At 38.8% G+C, this 22692-nt stretch overlaps 1 protein-coding gene across 3 annotated transcripts in view; it reads right to left on the reverse strand.

Moving 5' to 3' along the window:
* Window positions 1–22692, reverse strand: part of EPG5 (ectopic P-granules 5 autophagy tethering factor) — a 112574-nt gene that overhangs the window by 17290 nt on the left and 72592 nt on the right. For all 3 annotated transcript variants that reach the window (XM_049900030.1, XM_049900029.1, XM_049900031.1), the window contains 10 exons: window positions 18583–18725; window positions 17221–17377; window positions 15277–15471; window positions 13898–14111; window positions 12166–12314; window positions 11338–11539; window positions 10537–10609; window positions 8885–8988; window positions 4717–4892; window positions 2702–2887 (listed from right to left, as the gene is read on the reverse strand). In XM_049900030.1, coding sequence (XP_049755987.1) covers window positions 2702–2887; window positions 4717–4892; window positions 8885–8988; window positions 10537–10609; window positions 11338–11539; window positions 12166–12314; window positions 13898–14111; window positions 15277–15471; window positions 17221–17377; window positions 18583–18725 — 1599 coding nt within the window. The remainder of the gene's footprint in view (window positions 1–2701; window positions 2888–4716; window positions 4893–8884; window positions 8989–10536; window positions 10610–11337; window positions 11540–12165; window positions 12315–13897; window positions 14112–15276; window positions 15472–17220; window positions 17378–18582; window positions 18726–22692) is intronic.

Below are 22692 nucleotides of genomic sequence, written 5' to 3' on the forward strand. Positions count from 1 at the left end.
ACCTATTGTCTAGTTAGTGTTTTTCCATCCCTACTCCTCCCCTCCCTCGTAACCATCAAAGATTATTTTTTTCTGTGAGTAAACCTTTTCATGAGTTTTTATAATATGGTCTCATACAGTATTTGTCCTTTTGTGATTGACCTATTTTACTCAACATAATGTCCTCTAGATTCATCCATGTTGTGAGATGTTTTGCAGATTCATCGTTGTTCTTCATCACTGCGTAGTATTCCATTGTGTGTAAGTACCATAGTTTGTTTATCCATTCATCTGTTGATAGGCACTTAGGTTGTTTCCATCTTTTTGCTATTGTTGCAGCACCCATGCTGCAATGAACATGGGTGTGCATATGCCTGCTTGTGTGACGGCTCTTATTTCCCTAGCATATATTCCTAGGAGTGGGAATGCTGGCTCGTATGATATTTCTATTTCTAGCTTTTTAAGGAAGCACCATATCATTTTCCAAAGTGGTGGTCCCATTTTGCATTCCCACAAGCAGTGTATAAGAGTTCCAGTCTCCTCACAGTCTCCAACATGTGTTATCTTCTTTTTTTTTTTAATTAGTGGCAGTAATGCCAAGGTGAAATGATATCTCATTACACTTTTGATTTGCACTTCTCTAATGGCTAGTGATCTTGAGCATTTCCTCATGTGTCTGTTAGCCACCTGAATGTCTTCTTTGGTGAAGTGTCTGTTCATATCCTTTGCCCATTGTTTAACTGGATTATTTGTCTTTTTGTTGTAGAGGTGTTGGATTTTCCCAAGGATTTTGGAGATAAGACCTTTGTCGGGTATGTCATAGCCAAAATTTTTCTTCCCAGTCTAAGGTTCTCTTTTTACTCTTTTGGTAAAGTCTTTGGATGAGCATAAGTATTTAATTTTTAGAAGATTTCAGTTATTTAACTTTTCTTCTGGGGCTTATGTACTGTTAGTTATGGCTTGCACCCTGTTTATCCTGTATATTAGGGCCCCTAGCATTGACCATATTTTTTCTTCTGTGATCTTTATAGTTTTTGGTTTTTGGTTTTATGTTTAGGTCTTTGATCCATTTTGAATTAGTTTTGTGTATGGTATGAGGTCTGGGTCCTGTTTCATTTTTTTATAGATGGATATCCAATTTACCACCATTTGTTAAAAAGACTCTTTTCCCCCATTTAATGGACTTTGGGCCTTTGTCAAAGATCAGGTGACCCTGTAGGTGGCTGGATTTACATTGGGGTTCGCGAGTCTGTTCAACTGGTCAACGTATGTGTTGTTATACCAGTGCTAGGCTGTTTTGACTTCAGTAGCTGTATAGTAGGTTCTGAGGTCAGGTAGTGAGAGGCCTCCTATTTTTGTTCTTCTTCTTCAATATTGATTTTTTCATCTGGGCCTCTTCCTGTTCCATATAAAGTTAATGATTAGTTTTTCCATCTCGTTAAGGAATGCTGTTGGTATTTGGATTGGGATTGCATTGTATTTGTAGATTGCTTTGGGTAGAATCGACATTTTCACAACGTTGAGTCCACCTATCCATGTTTTTCCATTTATGGAGTTCTCATTTGGTTTCTTGCAGCAGTGTTTTGTAGTTTTCTTTGTACAGGTCTTTTATGTCCCTGGTTAGCTTTATTCCTAAGTATTTTTTGGGGGGGGGAGGCTATCATAAATGCTATCACTTTCTGGATTTCCTTTCCATACTTCTCTTTATTGGTGTATCGGAATCCAACTGATTTTTCTTGTTTATCCTACTACTCTACTGAATCTTTCTATTAGTTCCAATAGTTTTCTTGTGGAGTCTTTAGAGTTCTCTATGATAGTACTGGAAACTCTGATGGTGTAGCAGTTAAGAGCTATGGCTGCTAACCAAAATGTCGGCAGTTTGAATCCACCAGGCACTCCTTAGAAACTCTATGGGGCAGTTCTACTATGTCCTATAGGGTCGCTGTGAGTCGGAATCAACTCAACAGCAATGGGTTTTTTGGTTTTTTTTTTTATGTACAGTATCATATCATCCATGAACAGGGATAGTTTTACTTCTCCTTTACCAATTTGGATGCACTTTATTTCTTCTTCTTGCCTTACTGCTCTAGCTAGGGTTTCCATCACTATGTTAAATACGAGTGGTGATAAAGTGCATCCTTGTCTTATTCCCATTCTCAGGGGGAATGTTTTCAGCCTCTCTCCATTGAGAATGATGTTGGCTGTTGGTTTTGTATAGATGCCCTTTATTATGTTGAAGAATTTCCCTTCCATTGTTGTTTTATTGAGAGTTTTTATCAGGAATGGGTATCAAATTAACATATTTTAGAAATTAACTCAAATCCTATCTCAATTTATAATTTGAAGAATTAAGAAAGCAGTTATTTACTCTATGGCAAAACAGACAAATGGAAGCAATTGCCTAAGAAAGAAGTAAAACTCATACACTCAAGAAAAAAACTGAAAGTGGTATAGGCCAAAACTGACTTGAAAAGTATATGTGAGATAAAACTAGGAATTAATGAAATATAAAATAAAATTGACTTATATATTCTAACTCAGTGTGGCTCCCTTCATAACCTACAATTAAATTATGAGCTATCCAAGAAAATCAGGCATCTAGATGAAAGCACATCTCATACGCTAAGCATACATTCACACTGACAGGCGTTAGCGGAACATGCTAGAAGGTGGGGATCTAAGGAGTCTTGCCAAGTCTTTATTACGAGCTCTTCAGACTTACTGTTTGGTCTACTAGTTGATCTTCCTTTGCCAATAAAATCATCATGAAAAGGAGGCAGACAATCATGCTTCTGGTTTCAGGGCGGGGATTGGGATTCCAGGCATCAGAGAGCACACTAACCCAATTGACTTCACAGAGTATAGACCCCAAAAACAAGAAACAGCTCTTGGGGCTTCCTCGTTCCACCTAAAAGGAAACAAACAAAAATCAATGCTTTGCTTTAAGCTGCCCACGTATCTTGAAAATGTGTATAAATCAATGTTTCATAAATGAATTGTATTTTTAAAAATAACACCTATTTTTCCAGATGGGATAGGACAAAAGTCGAGATCTACTAGTCAGTGGTTCCCAAATTTGAGTGAGAACTTTTTAAGACGCAGATTGCTGGGCACCACCCCTAGAGTTTTTTATTTCCTGGATCTGGGGTGGGAACAAGAATTTACATTTCTAATGAGTTCCCAAGTGATGCTGATGCTGCTGATGCTGCTGGTCCAGGAAAAAACACTTTTAGACCCACTACACTAAGATATATAATTTTATACTGCTTTTTTAGTGCAGTGTTGTATTATAAAAATGTATCCATACATTAGTCTTTACAATGTTTGATGAATGCATAATATTTAATTAAATCTTATTTAAAATGCATTAGGGAATTCTGGCACATAATCACCCTCAAAGTTATCTTTTATAAACCTATTTCAATATTTCTAGATCATTTAAAATGAAGCATGGCTAGCCACAATTTTATCCTTTCAAAATGAAGATTAAAAGCTCTACTCCATTAATAAAATAGCAGTCAATGGAATTTGATGACGACTCATGTCTTCATATGACCATCATTATACTAAGCTAACTACTTCTTTCTCCCTTTTGGAAACTTATTCTTCATCCTTCTTTATTATATTCTCTATTCCTAACCCCATCCCACCCACTCCCCCCTCCAAAAAAACATCCTTTATTATGCCAACAAGATACAAAGAATTAAAAGGTTCCCAGCTTCTGGGCAGGTCAGGGCCATCAGGGCTGTCTATCATTAAAATAAACCCCCCTGAGATACAGTGCTTGCCTCATGTATTAAATCCAGCTATAAAATCACTCTTAAACATCTTCTCTAAAAACATCTGCCCTTGGCTTTCCTTAGAGCTCAGGTAATGAGGAGTGGCTGACAAGCAACACCCGGTTGGGATCCACTTACAGGACGACTACAATGACAGCACTGAAAGACTGAAGTACCTTTTTCTCATTGTCATAAATAACTGTATATCTGTATCAATTAAAGCACTTATGGTGTCTCAGTAATAAATGTGACATTAAGAGTAAACACAAATGAACTGGTGACCAAGAACAAATGAAACAATGTCAAAAAGCTAAGACAGGTTTTTTGTTTGTTTTTTTTTTAAAGAGAAACTTAAGAACAAACAAATCTCCAAATGCCTGACTGATGTCTAAGTCAGACCACAGTGCCTACGCTTTAACTACTGTTCCTACTGCAAAGACTTACACTGATTGCTGCTCTTCCCAGGTCATTTCGGGGCTTTATATGATCAAGATGCAACACTGGTTGCTACACTGCACTTTATCTCCTCCAGCTTCATTATTCACTGCTAAAAGAAACTAATGGCCTGTGTACCTATTTACATGTTGCTTTAATAGAACTTTTAACAGTAAAAAGTTGTAAAGATACTATCCTAGCTCATGCATACACATGAACTCCAACCAAGACTGCGCAAGACAAAGTCATTAAACTCTGTTCTCACACAATATTACTAACACCTAGGGGAAGACTGACATGTTATAGACAGTCTTTCCCTGAGGTTTACAATGCTCCCGTAGGTGTCTTCCAGTTATCGACAGAACGACAAGGTTTGCACGGGCTGCTGCTTTACACAACACCATTCGGACAACACAGCACAGGCGCCACGTGCACTGCAACTGTGCAGAACGACCACAGTGACCGGGCTGCTCCCCACAGGCCAGAAGCCTCTGGGCTGCGACCTGGAGAGTGAGGGGCTTACTTTGAAGAAGGCCTCCATAAGCATCTGATCGGGGTGCAGGTCCCTCCACTTGAGTTTCTGGTACGCACTATGGAATGTGTACAGAATGAACTCTGGCATTTTGGGTGCTGTACAGGCTTCGCAATAATGCATCAGGTGTAATCGAAGGGCTCCTTCGTCACCTGGCAGCAGCTTATCTAAAATTCAAAGAAAATACAGCTGAAGACCTTTTGGGTTATCTTTAACAACACACACAACACAAAAACTAATACAAAATGCAAATTTGAACTAAATGTCTACAACCTAAGGTTTTTAATGTTTACCCAATTTCAAAGCTTTTCAGATTGATAAGAAAGATTGTAAGAAAACACGGTACTTATAGGGGCCACTGGAATGAGCATTTGGTGTGTGGGAGATGGTGGCAATGATCTGCTTTTCTTCAAAACGTCTAAATGTATGGCTTTTTAACTCAAATACAGCCTACAGCACCAACCAACTCTAGGCATCTCTTTAGTCTGTTGGCCTCATTTGGCACCATGGACGATCCAATGTTTCTCAAATGGAAATGTTCCAAATGACTAAAATTGAACCCTTTGTGCAATTAAAGACTATTGACTGTCATTCATGTAAATCATTCTGAAATGAATCTCACATTCTTTTGCAACCTTGATCACGCAGTACCATCCTCAAACAGTATCAATTACTTTAATGTCCTCATGGGCTAGTGGCTATATAATGGGTATTTAGTCTAAAACACACGGTTTCAGACTTTCTGCATCTATGGGAAGGAATGGAACATGGTCAAGAAGAGAGAGCTGCACGCAAAGAGAACGGAAGCCTGATGCATTTCCAAACACCGATCCTTTGAAAGATGGCCAATGAACACCAACACGTGGTAGCAGCCAGTTTATCATTTCTAACATTCCTGTGCCCTCAATTCCCAGACTCTTACTTTATTCTATGGCATGAAATATTAACGTATATTTTTACCAACCTTTTAAGACAGGGGTCAAGGGTAGCATTTGTTGATCTACACACAAAAGAGAGTTTTCTTTAGATAAGTAGGTACAAGACATCTAGGAGGTAATCTCTTACGATAAAATTGAGCTTCTAGTCCCAGTTCAAAAACAAATAAGCTCTATGACCTCAGATGCTTTTCAGGTCTTCATTTTTCTCATCAAGAAAGAGACAGAGCTGGATCAAATGATCTCTCTAAAGAGTACAATTTAATAATTCTTCATTCTGCTTTACACTGTCCTTCTGTTTCCTGTATCTGAACTTAGCTACCAACTTCTGATGTTTTCAGTGTACCATACTGTTCCTAAGCCACTGTTTTATATCATACACACAGGCAAGAGCCTGAGGGTGCTTACCCTAATATCAAGACATTAAATACATACAGCCTTTGTGACTATAATTTGATGCTCAAATATTTTTCTCACTAATCAATATATTCTGGATGGAAAGAACAGCTAAAATACTACCTTTCAAAAAAGTGGGTACTCTTAAGATTTCAGGTGTTACTCATTGGACCAACATTTATCAAACACTGAGAATACAGCACTATCCTATGTCTTGTGGAGGATAAAAAGAGGTGAAAGATAATATTTTTTCTCTGAAGAATTTACAACTTATTGTTGGGCAAAATAAGTAAGATCAGGCATGAAAAAGGTCATCCAAGAATGCTGGATGATAAACTGTTAGCTCTATGGCTAAATGCCACATACACCTGTTGTCAGCCATGGAGGTGCACCATGTGAATCTCTCTCCCTTCAAACACAACTTCCTGATCCCCCTGCAGCATCTGAGTTGAGGCTACATTCTTCTCAGGAAGCCCTCAGCAAACTACTGGGCACAGGCCCGGCCATTCCTGCCCAACACAGGCACTTCTCAGTAGGAATCTTGGCACTGGAACTCCCCGTTGGGCTGGCTGGTACTTTCTCAAAGCTGCACAGTAGTCTGAATCTCTTCCTCCCGTCTCTACTTTCACAGGCTGTCAGACCTGCATTGAAGTCTGAAGGTTTCTTTGCCTACCTCCCCTATCCCTCATCTTTATAGGTTTACTCCAGATAAACCTCTGGCATTCTAACTCCATCTTGATGTCTGCTTCCCAGGGACCCAAACTGTAACAATGTACTATGAAGATTCAAAGATTCAAAGGCAGTAGAGGAATGTCTGAGCAAAAACAGATATGCAGGAGAATATAGTGTCTGAGGATTCATCCAGGTAGTGGAATCTACATGAGCAAGTAAGCAGTAGAGGGAATATCCAAGGATTTTTGGAGGATAGTAAGTAGGGTAACAAGGCTGGCATAGAAATCATCAAGAAAATCATCACCACAATGTTTCTGACGTGTACCAGGGCCAGACATCTTTGAATACTGAATTAAAATACATGAAAAGGAATATGGCATAAATAGTATTCAGGAAAATTAGTCTAGTAAGTATATTCAATATTCTTTGCCAACACCACAATTCAAAGGCATCAATTCTTCTTCGGTTTTCCTTATTCATCATCCAACTTTCGCTTGCATTATGAGGTGACTGAAAACACCATGGCTTGGGTCATGGATTCCCAAAAGAACAAATAAATCTTTCTTGGAAGAAGTACAACCAGAATGCTCCTTAGAAGCAAGGATGGTGAGACTATGTCTCACATACTTCGGACATGTTATCAGGAGGGATCAGTCCCTGGAGAAGGACATCATGCTTGGTAAAGTAGAGGGCCAGCCCAAAAGAGGAAGACCCTCAACAAGATGGATTGACACAGTGGCTGCAACAACAGGCTCAAGCGAAACAACATTTGTGAGAATGGCACAGGACTAGGCAGGGTTTCGTTCTGTTGTACACAGAGTCACTATGAATTGGATCTGACTCTATGGCACCTAACAACAACAACAATCTAGTAAGCAAGTAGAATGATTTGGAAGGAATAGAAACTAGAGATTGGAAAAATAGTTAGAAGACTACCAAAGAATTTGGGTAGGTGAGTTTAATATTCTTAAAAACCTCCCAACATAAAGCCTTATACACTAGGTAAAATAGGACATCTCTGAAAATGCATAGCTAGTACGCTAAGTAGGAGAAAACACCAGAGGCCAGAAGCAAAGAGGCACTAGGAAACCAGAGTGTTAAACTGTTGCTGAAGCCACAGTTGCCCTGGAGTATTTGCTTATGTCAGGTTTTAACAACACAGGTGGACAAATAAGATCGTCTAAGGAATACGCCCTCACTGAAAAGACACACTAGGGAAAAACGGGAACTTCTCTGTCTTAGCCTGGACTTTGAGTCAGAGAAGGAAAAAAAGCTTACTGTGAGAATTGAGGCCTGCCTGCAAGTGAGTTTGGGTTTTGATTTCATAGAACTATGTGGTGTGGGAAACCCCAAGGCAAGAAATTAAATAATTCCACTTGGCAACAAATGCAAATCTTCTCTGGAGGTACACATCCTCATCATAGGCCTTACAGAATTTTCATAGATAAAGTCTAAATATGGACTTACATTACAAAATTACAAAACACACAAGGAAAGGAGCCTCTAAAAACAAGAGTCTGAAAAAATAACGAACAACACAAGCCACTCCCTAATAAGAACTTCGTATAATGGAATTATTGGATATAGATCATAAAGTAAAGTAAACCCACCAAGCATGTTTAAATAATGTAAAGAAATAAAAACCAGAATTCTAAACAAAACAAATAAGATGCTATCAAAAAAGATCAGAGTAGATTTGAAAAACAAATACAACTTTTAGAAATGGAAATATAATCACTGAAATGAAAAATTCAATGGATATAATTTTTAAGCAGATTAGACATAGCTGAAGAGAAACTGAGTAGCCTGAAAGTAAAATCTAAAGAAATTATCCAGAATGAGGCACAAAAGACAGAAAATATGAAAAAGAGATTAAGAGTCATAGAGGACAGAATGAGATTCAACATGGCGGACAGGCAATATAGACAAGAGAATGGCTGTAAATTTTTCATAACTGATGGAACTCAGAGCTACCTCACAAAAAAACCTAAGAGTTTATAACCCTTAAAATGTATTACTGACCTTTCTCCTGTCACGAATGATTGGATACCAGCTAAAATAATATTACACAAAGTAGGAAAGCAGAAGCAAAAGATTAGCTGAATGACTTAGGGGGAAAGTGAAAAATAAACAAATATAATGTAACATTTTCTTACCTTTAAAACTCTCATGTAATGAGTCAATAGAGTCAGCGAATAATTGCACTATACTTGAGGCCACCACAGCATCACTCTCTAACCAGGGGTAATGTCGTTGGTTGCTATAAAGAAACAAAACATACAGATGAAACAAAACACAGAGATGAAAGCACCATCTTTAAATTACTCTAGGTCCCAGAGTCTAGAGCCTGCCTTAGTCCTAGAACACCCTGAATTCTGTACCTCTAACATACATTGAGACCACCACCTCAAAGGCTATAAATTCCTGGAGGTGAACTGCGGCTTATAACATCAACCATGTAATTTTATTTACTCTCCCTCCTACTTTTTTCCCCAATGCAATTAAGTTTCAGGAGTGTGCTATCTAAAAACACTATCAAATTAACATCTTTTTACATCTAATTTACACCCTTGAGCTCATCTCTTGTGTAACTTAGTTAAATGGAAATGCCCTATAAAAACACTGTAAGGTGGCTTCAACAGTCTTCCCTACCCAAGGCATGGTGGGAAAACCAAATTCATGTTAACAACAAGATAGCCAAAAATTAACAGAAAGAAACTAGCCAAAGAAAAAAATTCCTTATATGAAAATTTTAATTTCTGAAATCTAGTCCTGAAAACTGAATCAAAATAAATTCCATTGATTCTTCCTTCAAATAAATGGACAGCCTTCACTGTGGTCAGCACTCTATATATAGTCACCATAATATCTCAAAGATTGAAGATTGTTTAAGGATAGCCATCTAGCAAAAGCAAAGATCCAGGACCTTTTATATATTCTTCAAGGAGCTCTTGAAGCAGCAGGAGTTAATGCAAAGAGTCCTGACACAAGTCAAAACACCTGAGCCCTAGTCCCAGTTCTGGCACTAACCAACTGCGGGCCTCTGAGTCTCGGGATCAAATTAATGGTTGTGAAAACACCTTAAAAACTAACACTGTTGTAATTTTTATAAAACCCTCGGCAAGTTCACCTAGCTTCTGATTGCATACTTTTAGGGAAAAAGAGATACACAATACAACACACTGCCTATGGATACCTCTAAAAAAAAAAAAAACTTTTTTTTTTTTTTAGAGTTTTTTAGAGGTATCCATAGGCAGTGAGTTGTATTGTGTATCTCTTTTTCCCTAAAAGTATGCAGTCAGAAGCTAGGTGAACTTGCCGAGGGTTTTATAAAAATTACAACAGTGTTTAGTAAACACAACAGTTCTACACCTCTAAATATTTAAAAGTTCATGAAATAATGCTTTCGATTTTAGAATTCCAAGTTAACGGGGTAATTCCCACCCAATAAATTTATAGCCAATTTGTTGCAAAAACTAACCGAGGCGGTGGAGAAAATTTAGTTTCACATTTCACAGTGTCATATGGTATCAAAACTCAGACCTTAGGAGAGTAGCATCCGTTGTTTTTTTGTTTGTGCTTTTTGAAATTAGGCACCAAAACTCATTCAGTTACTTTACTGTAAAAAACTGGAAATAGTGTCCAGTTTTATTTCAAAATTAATAACCAGACAAGAGTTCTGATCATACTACACTAATGCTTCCACACTGAAAAGTAAATCTGCGAGCTCATCGCCTCTACCAAAACACCTTTAGAACTTTCAGTCTGTAAATTTCGAAGGCATTTGAATAGCTAAAAAACTATTTACCTCTCATTGTCCTCTAAGACCAGGATCCACGGCTTAAAGAGCTGGATGATCACTGAATGTAGGGATTTCAGAACTGAAACACCACAAAATTTTTAGAGGCAAGAAACAAGCTCAACCTTTGTCAACATCAATGATAACATTATACAGAAAATCTACCTTTTATCTGTAGGCTCATAAACCTATGCTGATATACAAACGACATGCTAGTAAACTGTGTTTTCATTTGCTACAATGGAATTTCTCTGAATGAAGAATTTTTATCACAACACAATGTCATGAAGAATTTTATGTTTTTTTCAAGATAAATGCTTAAATATTCAGAACCCTTTCCTTAGAGAGATAAATAAAAGGAAGAAAGAGTTGAAGATTGAAACCTACTGCTCTGTACTACACATCTTACAAAGGAGGGGCAGAGACAAGCTGCTGCAAGCATCCACCATGTAAGTGAATACAGACAAGACACATATATGGGTTCACACCTGTACTATGGAAACCCTGGTGGTGTAGTGGTTAGAAACTACAGCTGCTAACCAAAGGGTCAGTAATTTGAATCCACCAGGCACTCCTTGGAAACGCTATGGGGCAGTTCTACTCTGCCCTATAGGGTCACTGAGTCAGAACTGACTCAAAGGCATTGGGTTTGTTTTTGGTTTTTGGTTTACCAGTACTATAAATTTTCTTCCTCTTAACATTCAGGTATCTAGTTTGATCACACAGACTTAAATCTCTATGTGTCTATGCAAATATCTTCTAATGGAAGGTCAGAACACCTAGCTCCATGTTACACTAAAAGCATATTACCTGTTTTGCTGCTGGCAGATGGGTTTTGGACCAAGCATGCCATTTCAGAGTCAATCAGCCTTTTCACAAGATAGCCCAACAGTGTCTTCACATCAGCCATGTAAGGACTCCATTTTGAGAATAAGCCAAAGCTCTTAAAGTCCAACTTGGATAACCGAAGCTTATAAAAAAAGTTTGAGAGCCACTGTATAGTCTCCATTACCTGGAAGAGAATGATGAGTCAAAACACGCTTACCGAATGTCTACTTTTAGCAGAGTATGACAATAGCCTTTGATGGGGGATACTGTAGGCCTTTGATTTTATAAAAGAGCTGCAAAGCTAGCCTTTGATGGGGGATACTGTAGGCCTTTGATTTTATAAAAGAGCTGCAAAGCTATATAGCATATGAAAAATAAATCAGTGGGTTTCAAACCCTTTCTAAAGCAGTGGAAACATTATTTCAAATAAATTCTCATGTGGACCTGTATTGGATAAAATTGGTAAAACCAAGAGCTCTGTGAGACACTGCATGAAAACCCAACCAAGGGAGCTAATGGCCTCAGGGTTGAGAGTCAGACGGGCAATGGTGGCTCACACAGGGGGAGGGCCTGGGCTGGTCTTGGACAGATGGGTAAGAACCAGACTCACAGTGTGACGGAAAGGCAATCCAGGCAAAGGGGGCATGGGAAAGCAAAGGGCTGACTAGAAACAGAGATCTTAAAGATAATACACAAAAAAAAGCTTTCTAGATATAAATTTTAAATGTGTTCCAATTATTTAAAAAATAAATAGCAAAGGAACTGAAAAAGAAATGCAGACAAAAACTTCACAGATCAAAAGCTACACACCTGCTTGTCTGACAAGAGAACATCTGGTGAGCTTTGAAGCGCAGTGCTCTCGGCAGAAGCTGCCCCCTGCTGGCAGTCAGGGGGGCAGCAGCCCAGGGCTCTCAGAGTGGCTTTCCAACACTCAGGGCTCAGTAGCTGCTCAGCAGAGCCTTACGGGATAGACAGAGAAAAACAAGTCAGCATCTTTCTTAACTTCTTCAGCTTGAATCAAAGAACATGTATACTTTATACAGAAGTAGAAATTAAATAAAAACCCAAAACAAATTCATAAGGATACCTGTGGTATAGAGACCAAAGAAAAGAGGGCCTATTAAACAACTGACAACCTAGATATTTGACTTTCCTTGTCCCTAGTGACCCTGCTTAGAGTGAGCTGGAACCTGTGTGGTATCTATGCGACAGTGAAGAGTCTGTGTCTAATAGCTACTGTGGTCTGGAACTTTAGACAGAGGCCTTGACTCAAGCTATAGATGTGGGAGTCAACATCCAGAAGATGGGAGTGAAACTAGGAGAAAAAATGGGCTCATCCGGGGAGAAAAAAAACAGAGTGCAAGGGCAAAGGATGGAACTCTAGGGACACCAATATGGTGGCCAAGAATAGAAGGGAAAACCGGGAAGCTAAAGGTCATGAAATCTGAGGTGTAGTCTTGTTATTCTTAGGCCTTTTATGGAATTACTTTTCCTGCTAAACACATGTCAGTGGTTACCTATATAAACAAGTTATAATCTCTTAGAAAGGTTTCAAGGAAAATAATCCATAATACTTAATTGATCAAACTTTAAAAATTCAGAACAAAAATGAGCTATGCACATATTCATAGAAACTTGTATCAACACATTTCCCTACCATCATTCTCCACTCACTCTGCAACTTGCCTCTGTAGAAAATGATACAAGTTTGAAGTGCTTTGAAAATGAGAGACCATACATTTTAGGATCCTGCAGGTAGCCCATTCCATGAAATTATTAACTTATTCATTAAACAATTTCTATGAAGTAACTCGACAATATGGCATAAAGCAAAATTTAGTTTTCCACTATATAAAAATATGAAAAAAGTAAACACTATTTCATTTATCAAGTTTCAGTAAAATTACTGCCTAGTGAAATTCTTAAAAAAAAAGCCTACCTACACCTTTTATTCCTCCTCTAACCTCCAATCCTTCTATGGAAAGCTGCAGCATGGACAAGACAAACATGGTGGGGATGTGGAAATTTTAATGTTGCCCTTTTCCTCAGCAAATATAAATACAGTCTATGTTCATACAGAGATAAAATTCATTTGCAAAAAGGGGAAGGGGGAAAAATGTATCTGCTATTTGGAACTACAGAGAAATCAACTGGCATATTAAACTTATTACGAGGGGGCAACTTCCTTCCCTTGCCAGATCTGTGGTCTACAGAGGAAGCAGCCTCTACTCCCACCCACCCCAGCTCTGAACAGCTGCAGTCAAGGTAAAGAGGTGAGTGAATGACTGTGGACTCCAACACCAAAGACTAAGCACTACCTTGCCCCACTAGGGCACATTCTAACATCGAGGTCAATAGCTGACCATTTTTAGATATCATAACTTTTTGGTTATTGTTCACTGAGCACTTTAGGTGAGGATGAGTGATTCTAAACTCCTGTACTCGTATTATTTTAACAGCTTTGGACGACATCTGTAGGACGGTAAACGTGATATTAAATATTCAGTGATCTAGTTAATCGCAACTAAATGAAGGCACTTACTTTGCATCAGCAGCCTGAGAATGTCACTGTACTGGTCAGGGAACTGATAGAGAAGAAGGTAAGTCCAGTGCTTACAGAAAAGATTAAATGGCATCAAAATATCCTCATCTGGTTCAAGGCCCCAGGCAGTAAGTGCCAAATGAATGGATTCCAGAAGCCTGGTACGATCAGACAGAGGAGGTTTAGTGGAGTTTAGCCATTGGTTAAGATCGAACTAAAAAGAAAAAGAAACAAAAGGCAATTTTATTTCTACTAGAAAACTAATTAGAGAGGTCTGTGCAAACTTCATTTAAAAACTGAAAACAAAATGTATCTACAAGTACATAAAGAAATATTAAAAAAACCAAACCCGCTGCCGTTCAGTCTGATTGATGACATGCCTCTATCTCTATATTACTCTCCAAGATATCAGAAGAAGAATTTTCTGTAGTTCTGCAGGCTTTTTTGTAAAATTTAAAAATATTACTGACCTTTCATTATTGGTTTACAATTCTATTCTGTTCCTGAATGGTCCACACATTTGTATCTGTCTAATCATTAATCACAGTACAGGGTCGCTATGAGTCAGAATAGACTTGATGGCAACAAGTTTAATCACCGTATATTTTCTCTACAAGACATGGATCAGAACTCTGTGGTTCTCCTTCACTGGTCACAGTGCCACCAACAAGCAGCCACTTTTACAGAACTGTCTCAGTTTAACAGCCATGTTTCTAAGTCTGCAGTTACCTATTTCAGCCAATAAAAATCCAGAGTATTGATAGCGCCGTCCAGGATCCCAAACCATAAAACATCTTGTCCCTTATTACAGTCTCCAGGCCCTAAAAAATGCCCAGGATTTATTGATTCATAGGTGTCAAGTGAAGGTAAAATGGCTAAGGCTGCGTAATTCTCAACTGCTTAACTCACTGCCTTGGACCACAAGAGTTAATATTCTACTCAGAATGAAAACAAAGACAATTTGCTTACAAGCAGCTGGTCCTAAATATGAGAGACTTGGATATGTTGCAACTCCTTTATCAAATACTTGTTAGGCATAAGTTCAGAATAAATTCAAAAGAGGGATGTCAAATTACTAATATTATCAAAATTGTATTAAGTTTTTAAAGCGGACTTGGGAGCTACTCTTTTTTTTTTTTGGAGCTAGGTCCTCTTTATACTACACGAAGTAAGACTGTATAACAAAATACAAGTAAAGTCCCCATAAGAGGAAGCTATGGGATCAGGCTGTTCAAAGATCATACAAAATGTAAAAAGGGCCTGTCAGCCTATGCTCAACCTGGAAACAGGCCTCCAGAGCTTCTCTCATTTCTATGGGGTGGGAAACTATAATCATTTCTACAGTTGAGTGATAACATCAGGGCTGAATCACATCTTACCTTAGTTAGCAGCATGAAAATCATATCACTATTGTCCTCACTTAGAAACTTGACCACTTTCTCATACAGCTCTATGAACTCTGCAGGCGCAGCATTGGGAGTGAAGAAAGGAGACAGAAGAGAGCAGAGCCTTCTATTCTTCAGAATGGTCTGAAGTACCTTCTTGCATTCCGATTTAGTGCCACTGATAAACACCTTGAAAGAATAAGGAGGGAAAATGTCACCAAATTCTCCCCGCTACAACTGTTATCTAAGCAAACAGGTTTTAAGGGGTAGTGAATAGAACTTTTTCTAAATGAAAATATGCAACAGTCAAAAAAAAAAAACCTAAATCAACATAGATAATCCTATCACTTCCAACATAGGTGACATTAAAAACTCTACCAATCTGATTTGGACGATCATATATAAAAAAAAACTGAGTTAAAATAAGGCAAAGTTATCATGATTATACACTAATTATGAAAGTTAGTGTTTTAAAAGTAAATCTCCACAAAATCTATAATCTAGAAGTGTTGTTTTCTTGGCATTATATAGAATCGCCTTTGATATTTAGTAATCATGGTAGGCTCATTGCAAATTTCTACATTCAGATTACCCTAATATTTTAATCTTTGAAAAACCTTCTAGTACATTTATGCCAGTGTTTTCTATATAAACCAAAAACCCACTGCCGTCAAGTCGATTCTGACTTATATGGTTGCTGTGAGAATGATGTTCAAAAGATATTTTTAAATGAAAAAGGCAGCTTACAGAACAGCATGTAACTGTTTCTGAATGTCTACTGCATATATAAATATATGTAGGAAGGATACATCATCTTTACATTTATACACGCATACACTATATCCAGAAACCCTGGTGGTTAAGGGTTCGGCTGCTAACCAAAAGGTCAGCAGTTCAAATCCACCAGGCGCTCCTTGGAAACCCTATGGGGCAGTCTACTCTGTCCTATAGGGTCGCTATGAGACGGAATCAACTCGACAGCAATGGGTACACTATATGCTTGGTTTGGTACATTACGTGCTTTCACCATACTTATTCAATCTGTAAGCTGAGCAAACAATCCGAGAAGCTGGACTATATGAAGAAGAACGTGACATCAGGATTGGAGGAAGGCTTATTATCAACCTGTGATATGCAGATGACACAACCTTGCATGCTGAAGGCGAAGAGGACTTGAAGCACTTACTGATAAAGATCAAAGACTACAGCCTTCAGTTTGTATTACACCTCAACATAAAGAAAACCAAAACCCTCACAACTGGACCAAAAAGCAACATCATGATAAACAGAAGATACTGAAGGTGTTAAAGGATTTCTTTTTACTTGGATCCACAATCAACGCCCATGGAAGCAGCAGTCAAGAAATCAGATGATGAATTGCACTGGGTAAATCTGCTGCAAAAGACCTTTTTAAAGTGTTGAAAAGCAAAAGTGTCACTTTGAGGACTCAGGCGCGCCTGACCCAAGCCATGGTATTCACCATCACCTCGTACGCATGCAAAAGCTGGCCAATGAATAAGGAAGACCGAAGAATTGATGCCTATGAATTATGGTGTTCATGAAGAATACTGACTATAACTGCCAGCAGAACGAACAAATCTGTCTTGGAAGAAGTACAGCCAGAGTAGCATCCTTGGAAGCAAGGATGGTGATACTTGGTCTCACATACTTTGAACATGTCATCAGGAGGATCAGTCCCTGGAGAAGGACATCACGCTTGGTAAAGTAGAGGGACGGCGAAAAAGAGGAAGACCCTCAACAAGATGGACTGACACAGCGGCCCAAACAATGGGCTCAAACATCCTCAACTGTGAGGATGGCATAGGATTGGGTGGTGTCTTGTTCTGTTGTAGATAGGGTCGCTGTGAGTAGGAACTGACTTGATGGTAACTAATAACAACAATAACAATGAGGCTAGAAAACACAGAATAACCTTACCTGACCCAAGATCTCAATGCATGACGTAAAGAACTGCCTTGTAGGAGGATGACGCTGTGTCTCATCGCTGACATAATCCACAACAGTAAAGAAAAGATCAATACCAACTTTCTGAACTCCAGGTGTAGGCTGTAACTTATACGCATTCACTAAGGCCCTGTGGGAAAATTGAGGTAAGAGTATTGGTCCACAGTGAGAGAACCCATATTCACAAGTGTTTCTTTGTGTACCCTACAAATATACATAGGCAATAACCTTAAGAGTCCTCAGAATCCTATACAGATGTTACTTTAGAAATATTTCACAGGGAAAGTGTGTATCTCTCAACTTATTTTCAATATATAGTAATGATTTCATGCCCTCCTGCAGGAGGAAAAATAACATCAGCTATGTTTAAGGACTAATTAACATTCTTACCCTTTTTAAATTTTCGTATGTTATATGTAATTTACAGTTTGTCATTTAACTTCACGCATATCTTACATAATATATATTTTTAAACCAAGAACCCTGATTTCTCTAAACTTAATAATCCAAAAAGCTGACTGAGGCTGAGGAAAAAGATTTTTGTACAGAATAAGATTCTAGAAAAAAGATATCCTTTTTAATCCTCACACTTGTTTAAGTTCCTTTCGTGGCAAAAGAAATATCAACCTCTTATTTTATCTTCTTCTCCTCCTTCCCAGGCCCACAAAAGGACTCAAGGCCCCCTTCCACCCCACCATCCCAATCTACTGACGTAGCTGCTGGTACCGGAATATAGAGTCACCTTAAAGTCAGAGAGTCCCCCTCCCCTTTCCTGAGTATGGCCTGGGGCTTTAGGAAGAAAGGAGATGGTGAGAATAAGCCAGGTGCTCCAGGAGAAAACCCACAGTGGACAAATTCAAGCTAGCAACTACAACTGAGAGACATTAACTCCCCCAAGCAATTCTACTGCAAACTTTGCTCAATAACCTAAGAGTTAACAATGATGACTTCTAGGTAAATGTAACTTTGACATAAAACTTAAGCAGTAAATCTCTCCATGACTGAATTTCAATGCACTGTATATCATCTCATAATTCAAGTGTTAGCAAACGTTTCTTATAAACAGCCAGATAGTACTCTATGCTTTGCAAGCCATACTGTCCCTGTCATAACTAAACTCCGCTACTGCAGTATAAAAGCAGCCACAGACAACATGTAAATTGTTGTCATCCAAGAAAAACTTTACTTACAGAAATAGGTGATAGGCCAGGTTTGGCCCAATGGTCGCAGTTTGATCTCTGTACCAATTGGTAGGTCTGGGGGATGCAGCAGCGTAGACAATCACTATCGATAACAGCGAAACAGCAGTTTAAAGTATAAAGCCCTCAAACTTACGTAATCAAGTTTTCTGCATGCACAGCAGCTTCCACAACGCGCAGCGACGGCGGCTTAGCGGCTTCCGCCTGCAAATGCTTCACGTCTTTTCGCAAAACATGGAGCTGCTGGCTTACTGCTTCGTTCTTATGCATACCTTCAAACTAACAAAAATTAAAGTGGTCAACAGACTTTCTTCCCTATGTGTTTCCAGAACAGATACTTTATTACAGATATGCTAGGCACAGAATGAAGGAACAATTATCGTTAATACTGTAACTCAAAACGCCCCCCTGAACCTGAAAAGGATGGGAAAAATCGCTAAAAAGAATCTCAGGTTTGTCATAAAGAATCAAGCTCAAATTAAATAGAATTTTATTATAAAAATTCCAAGTTATATATACATAGATACACGCACATATTTGCTTTTTAAACTGATATGATCCTGAGTTAGTTTAGCACTGGTTCCAAGTCTTTTGTAGTGTACGTTCTACTTCACTTATGCTTAGACTTCCCAAATCCTTATCATAAACAGGCTCAACGTCTTCCACCACTAAGGCTTTTTCTTCTCCTTTGCCGTCAGAAGCCTGATGGTCAGGCCTGTGTTCTCCCATTCCAACAGCACGTACAATTCAACTCCGAACGCCTGGGCCTCGCATCGCCTGCATGCCCGGTATAAAAAAGGATGTCACAACAGATGCTGTTGACAAAACAACTGCCATTTTGAAGGGAAGAAAAAATATTTACTCATAAAACAAACAATAAAATAGGATAAAATATGAGAAAGCATCCAAATTGGCTGGGTGACTAAAAAGAAACTGGATAGTCCGGTGGTTCCTGAAAGCTGGTCTTTGATAAAAAATTTTAGTGGTTCTCAGTAAAGAAGTGAGAAATAAGGGAAATTTATTGAACGTTAAAAAACTTAAAACCAAACTCAATTTTCTAAAAAGCTACCCTTTATTCTGAGACTACGCCCTTCCTCCTTGAGGGAGTTGCCGACTAATGGGGACATACGTGACAACGGGTTTTGCTTGTGTATTAACGTCCTTTTCTGACAAAACAAAAAAATTGGCGCTCATATGTTGAGCCCTGCTTCTCCCTCAATTTTTATTTTTAATTGGTACTAGGCTTGATCAATGTGTCCTTTTTGGAGGCAGATAGATGCAGGGGCAGAGAGGATGCCCAGGCCCAGGACGTAACACAAAGACAGAAGCAAAGTGACAGGTGTGGGGGTGCGCGGGCAGTGGGGAGCAGGAGGAGCCCCCCAGGTGGACGCAGGGACTGGTGCTGAAGCACGCAGTGCAACTCAACTGAGGGTGGGAGGGCTGTCTTGGGGAGGTTTTTAAGACCAGGCTTAGGACATGGCAAAGAATGCTGACGAGACTAGAAGCGGAAATTTGAAATCCTACGCTCTTCCTGAAGGGTCTTTCACAGCTACATGGGTGAGCAGCACGATCCACATTTGCCTTTTACGCACTTGCCCAGGGCCACTCTTCAGCCCCCACTGCAACAACTACAGAGCCCTGTAAATAATGCACATGCTGAATTCACACAGGCATTTAATCAAGGCCCCCACGTCCTTGTTGGGGTTATGATCGCAAACGCCACATCAAAGCTCCTGAAGGGCACGGTCAGTTTGCTATGCTTTACCCAGAAGCCAGCGCAGCACAGCACAACCCGGACTGTACGCTTAGCACCTATTTTCTATGATCATGATGATAACCTTACTTCTAGAAAAATCACCAATGTTGTGTTAAAAATCTTAACAAAATCTCGTTTTAAAGAAAAAAGAAGCTGTCAGTGTGACATTAAAAGGCATGAAAAGGAGTATCTAAAAATATATAATGTTAACAGTAATTAATTCTTACTCTTGGAGAAATAAAATATTAAAAGTTAAATTACTTGCATTAAAACACACAGTAAGTCGATGCAACTATTTAAATTTCAAATCTTTCAAGTAACAGACCAATGTTTAATCGCCTAGAATGTGATTAGGAGTATGTACAGTCAGCTCTTTGCCTAATATGTCATCAACTTCAGTTGGACTGGGTCTGTCGGCATCAGAGTGCCCTTGACCAGCCTGAAGAGAAACCAGCCTAACAGAGGAAAAGAGAACCTGAGAGGTGGAAGGAAAACAGTGAGAACCCAGGAAAGCAGAGAGACAAAGGATGAGAGAGACAAGAAAAAAGTTCACTTAACTGAGAAATACAGAGACAAGACTAAAATCACCACATAGCCTGAACTTTAAAATTGCCACCATACGTTGTAGAAATGACTAACGCTGAGGAACAAAATAAAACGAACTAGTTTAGCAGAGTTTAGACACTCACAAAAAATAGCCTAAATTTGTCATTATTTTCTAGTCTACATATTTTTGCTCATTGTTCCCACCCACTGCTGAAAGCTTTCTTTTCTTGTTAGAACAGAAGTGAGAGGTTGAATGACTACCAGCTCACGATTACAAGAAGTTGTGGACAATAGAGCAAAGCAGCATGGTGGAAGCCCTTCCACTTAAGTCATTTAAAGTAGGCAAAGAAATTTAAAAGTCAGACAAACCACGTCCCTCAGCAATTTCATACAATAATGTGAGGACCTCAGTGGGCCTTTTCCATCTTTCATTCCCAGGAACGAACAAATTTTTCACATGGTAATAAATCAATCCTGGGTCCAGCAAACGTGCCCCATAATACCGAAGTACAACAAAAGGGACCCTATTATAAATCACTCTATTTCCTCAGGGAATATCACTGAATCATTAGAAACTTATTTTAGGAAGGGAAACGACAGAAGAACCACGTCTCACTTCCCATAAAATATATTTGGCTTTTGTATGCCCCAAACAAGCTACACATAGTTCAAACATTTGCAGATAACTGGAAATTTCCAGGACTTCCCTTTCCAGAAAAATTCTATTAGGCAATAAAATACTTTCATCATACAATCTGAAAACTACAACTGTGCCATTAAAAATTGTGTTTAAAGTATAAAATCACTTCCCATGAAGTTGATTTTTTTTAAATTAGTGTTCTAACCCACAGTGCTCAACCAAGAGCATGGATTCTCTAATCCCTGGATAAAAGGGTAATCCTAGTGCACAAACTCAGAGAGAAAATGGTATACATGTTACTTTAAGGGAAACCTGATCATTGTGATCAGCTGACTTAGAACCATGCTGCTAATCTTCAGATACTGGAGCTGAAGTAGCTAAAGCAAAATGGCAGGCAATGTTGAATGGGAAAAGCCTAGGTCTTGAATTTAGATGGACACAGGTTCAAAGTCTGACTGAACCACTTACTAGCTGTGTGACCTTGGCAAGTTTCCCAGCCTTTCTGAACCTCAGTTTCTTCACCCTTACTCTGTAATGATAAAGTGAAATGGTGTATGCAGTACCACCATCCTTACTAAGATTAAATGCCTGGAAGACAGCAGTATTAGAGTAAAATGGATAGTTGAGCACTGTGGAGTATTTAAGTTGAGATTTTCTTTGGAAATCATTAAGCTGTTTAAAGTAGAAAAGGGTAAGCACAAAGAGGAGCCCTGGTGTCACACTGGTTAAGAGATACAGCTGTTAACCAAAAGGTCAGCAGTTCACATCTACAACCTGCTCCCTGGAAGCCCTATGGGCCAGTTCTACGCTGTCGTACAGGGTCGCTATGAGTCAGAATCAACTCGACAGTAATGATTTTTTTTTTTTTTAAAGCACAAACAATGACTAATGATTTCTAGTAGGAAAAAAGTTACAATTTCCATGTCTCTCACAAAGTTCCTGAAAATAGTTAAAATCAGGCAGCTTACCTCTCAAGAGTATAAATCTATAGTTGTCCATTCCTTCAAACACATCTATTATATGGTACTGTGAGGGACTGATGACATAAACAGGAATAAGGTAAGGTCCCTGACCTCATATAACTCAAAAACTAGTAACATCGATAGATGTAATCACAACAGAAAATGAGTTGTAGCACAACCAATGAGTGGTATGCTACTGGCGTTCATTCAATTATTAAAGGGCACCTATTATATGTCAGGGGAAACTCTGATGGTGTAGTGGTTAAGTGCTACAGCTGCTAACCAAAAGGTCAGCCGTTCGAATCCACCAGGCACTCCTTGGAAACTCTATGGGGCAGTTCT

This window comes from Elephas maximus, chromosome 11 (genome assembly GCF_024166365.1).
Source record: "Elephas maximus indicus isolate mEleMax1 chromosome 11, mEleMax1 primary haplotype, whole genome shotgun sequence".
NCBI classification, from domain to species: Eukaryota; Metazoa; Chordata; class Mammalia; order Proboscidea; family Elephantidae; genus Elephas; species Elephas maximus.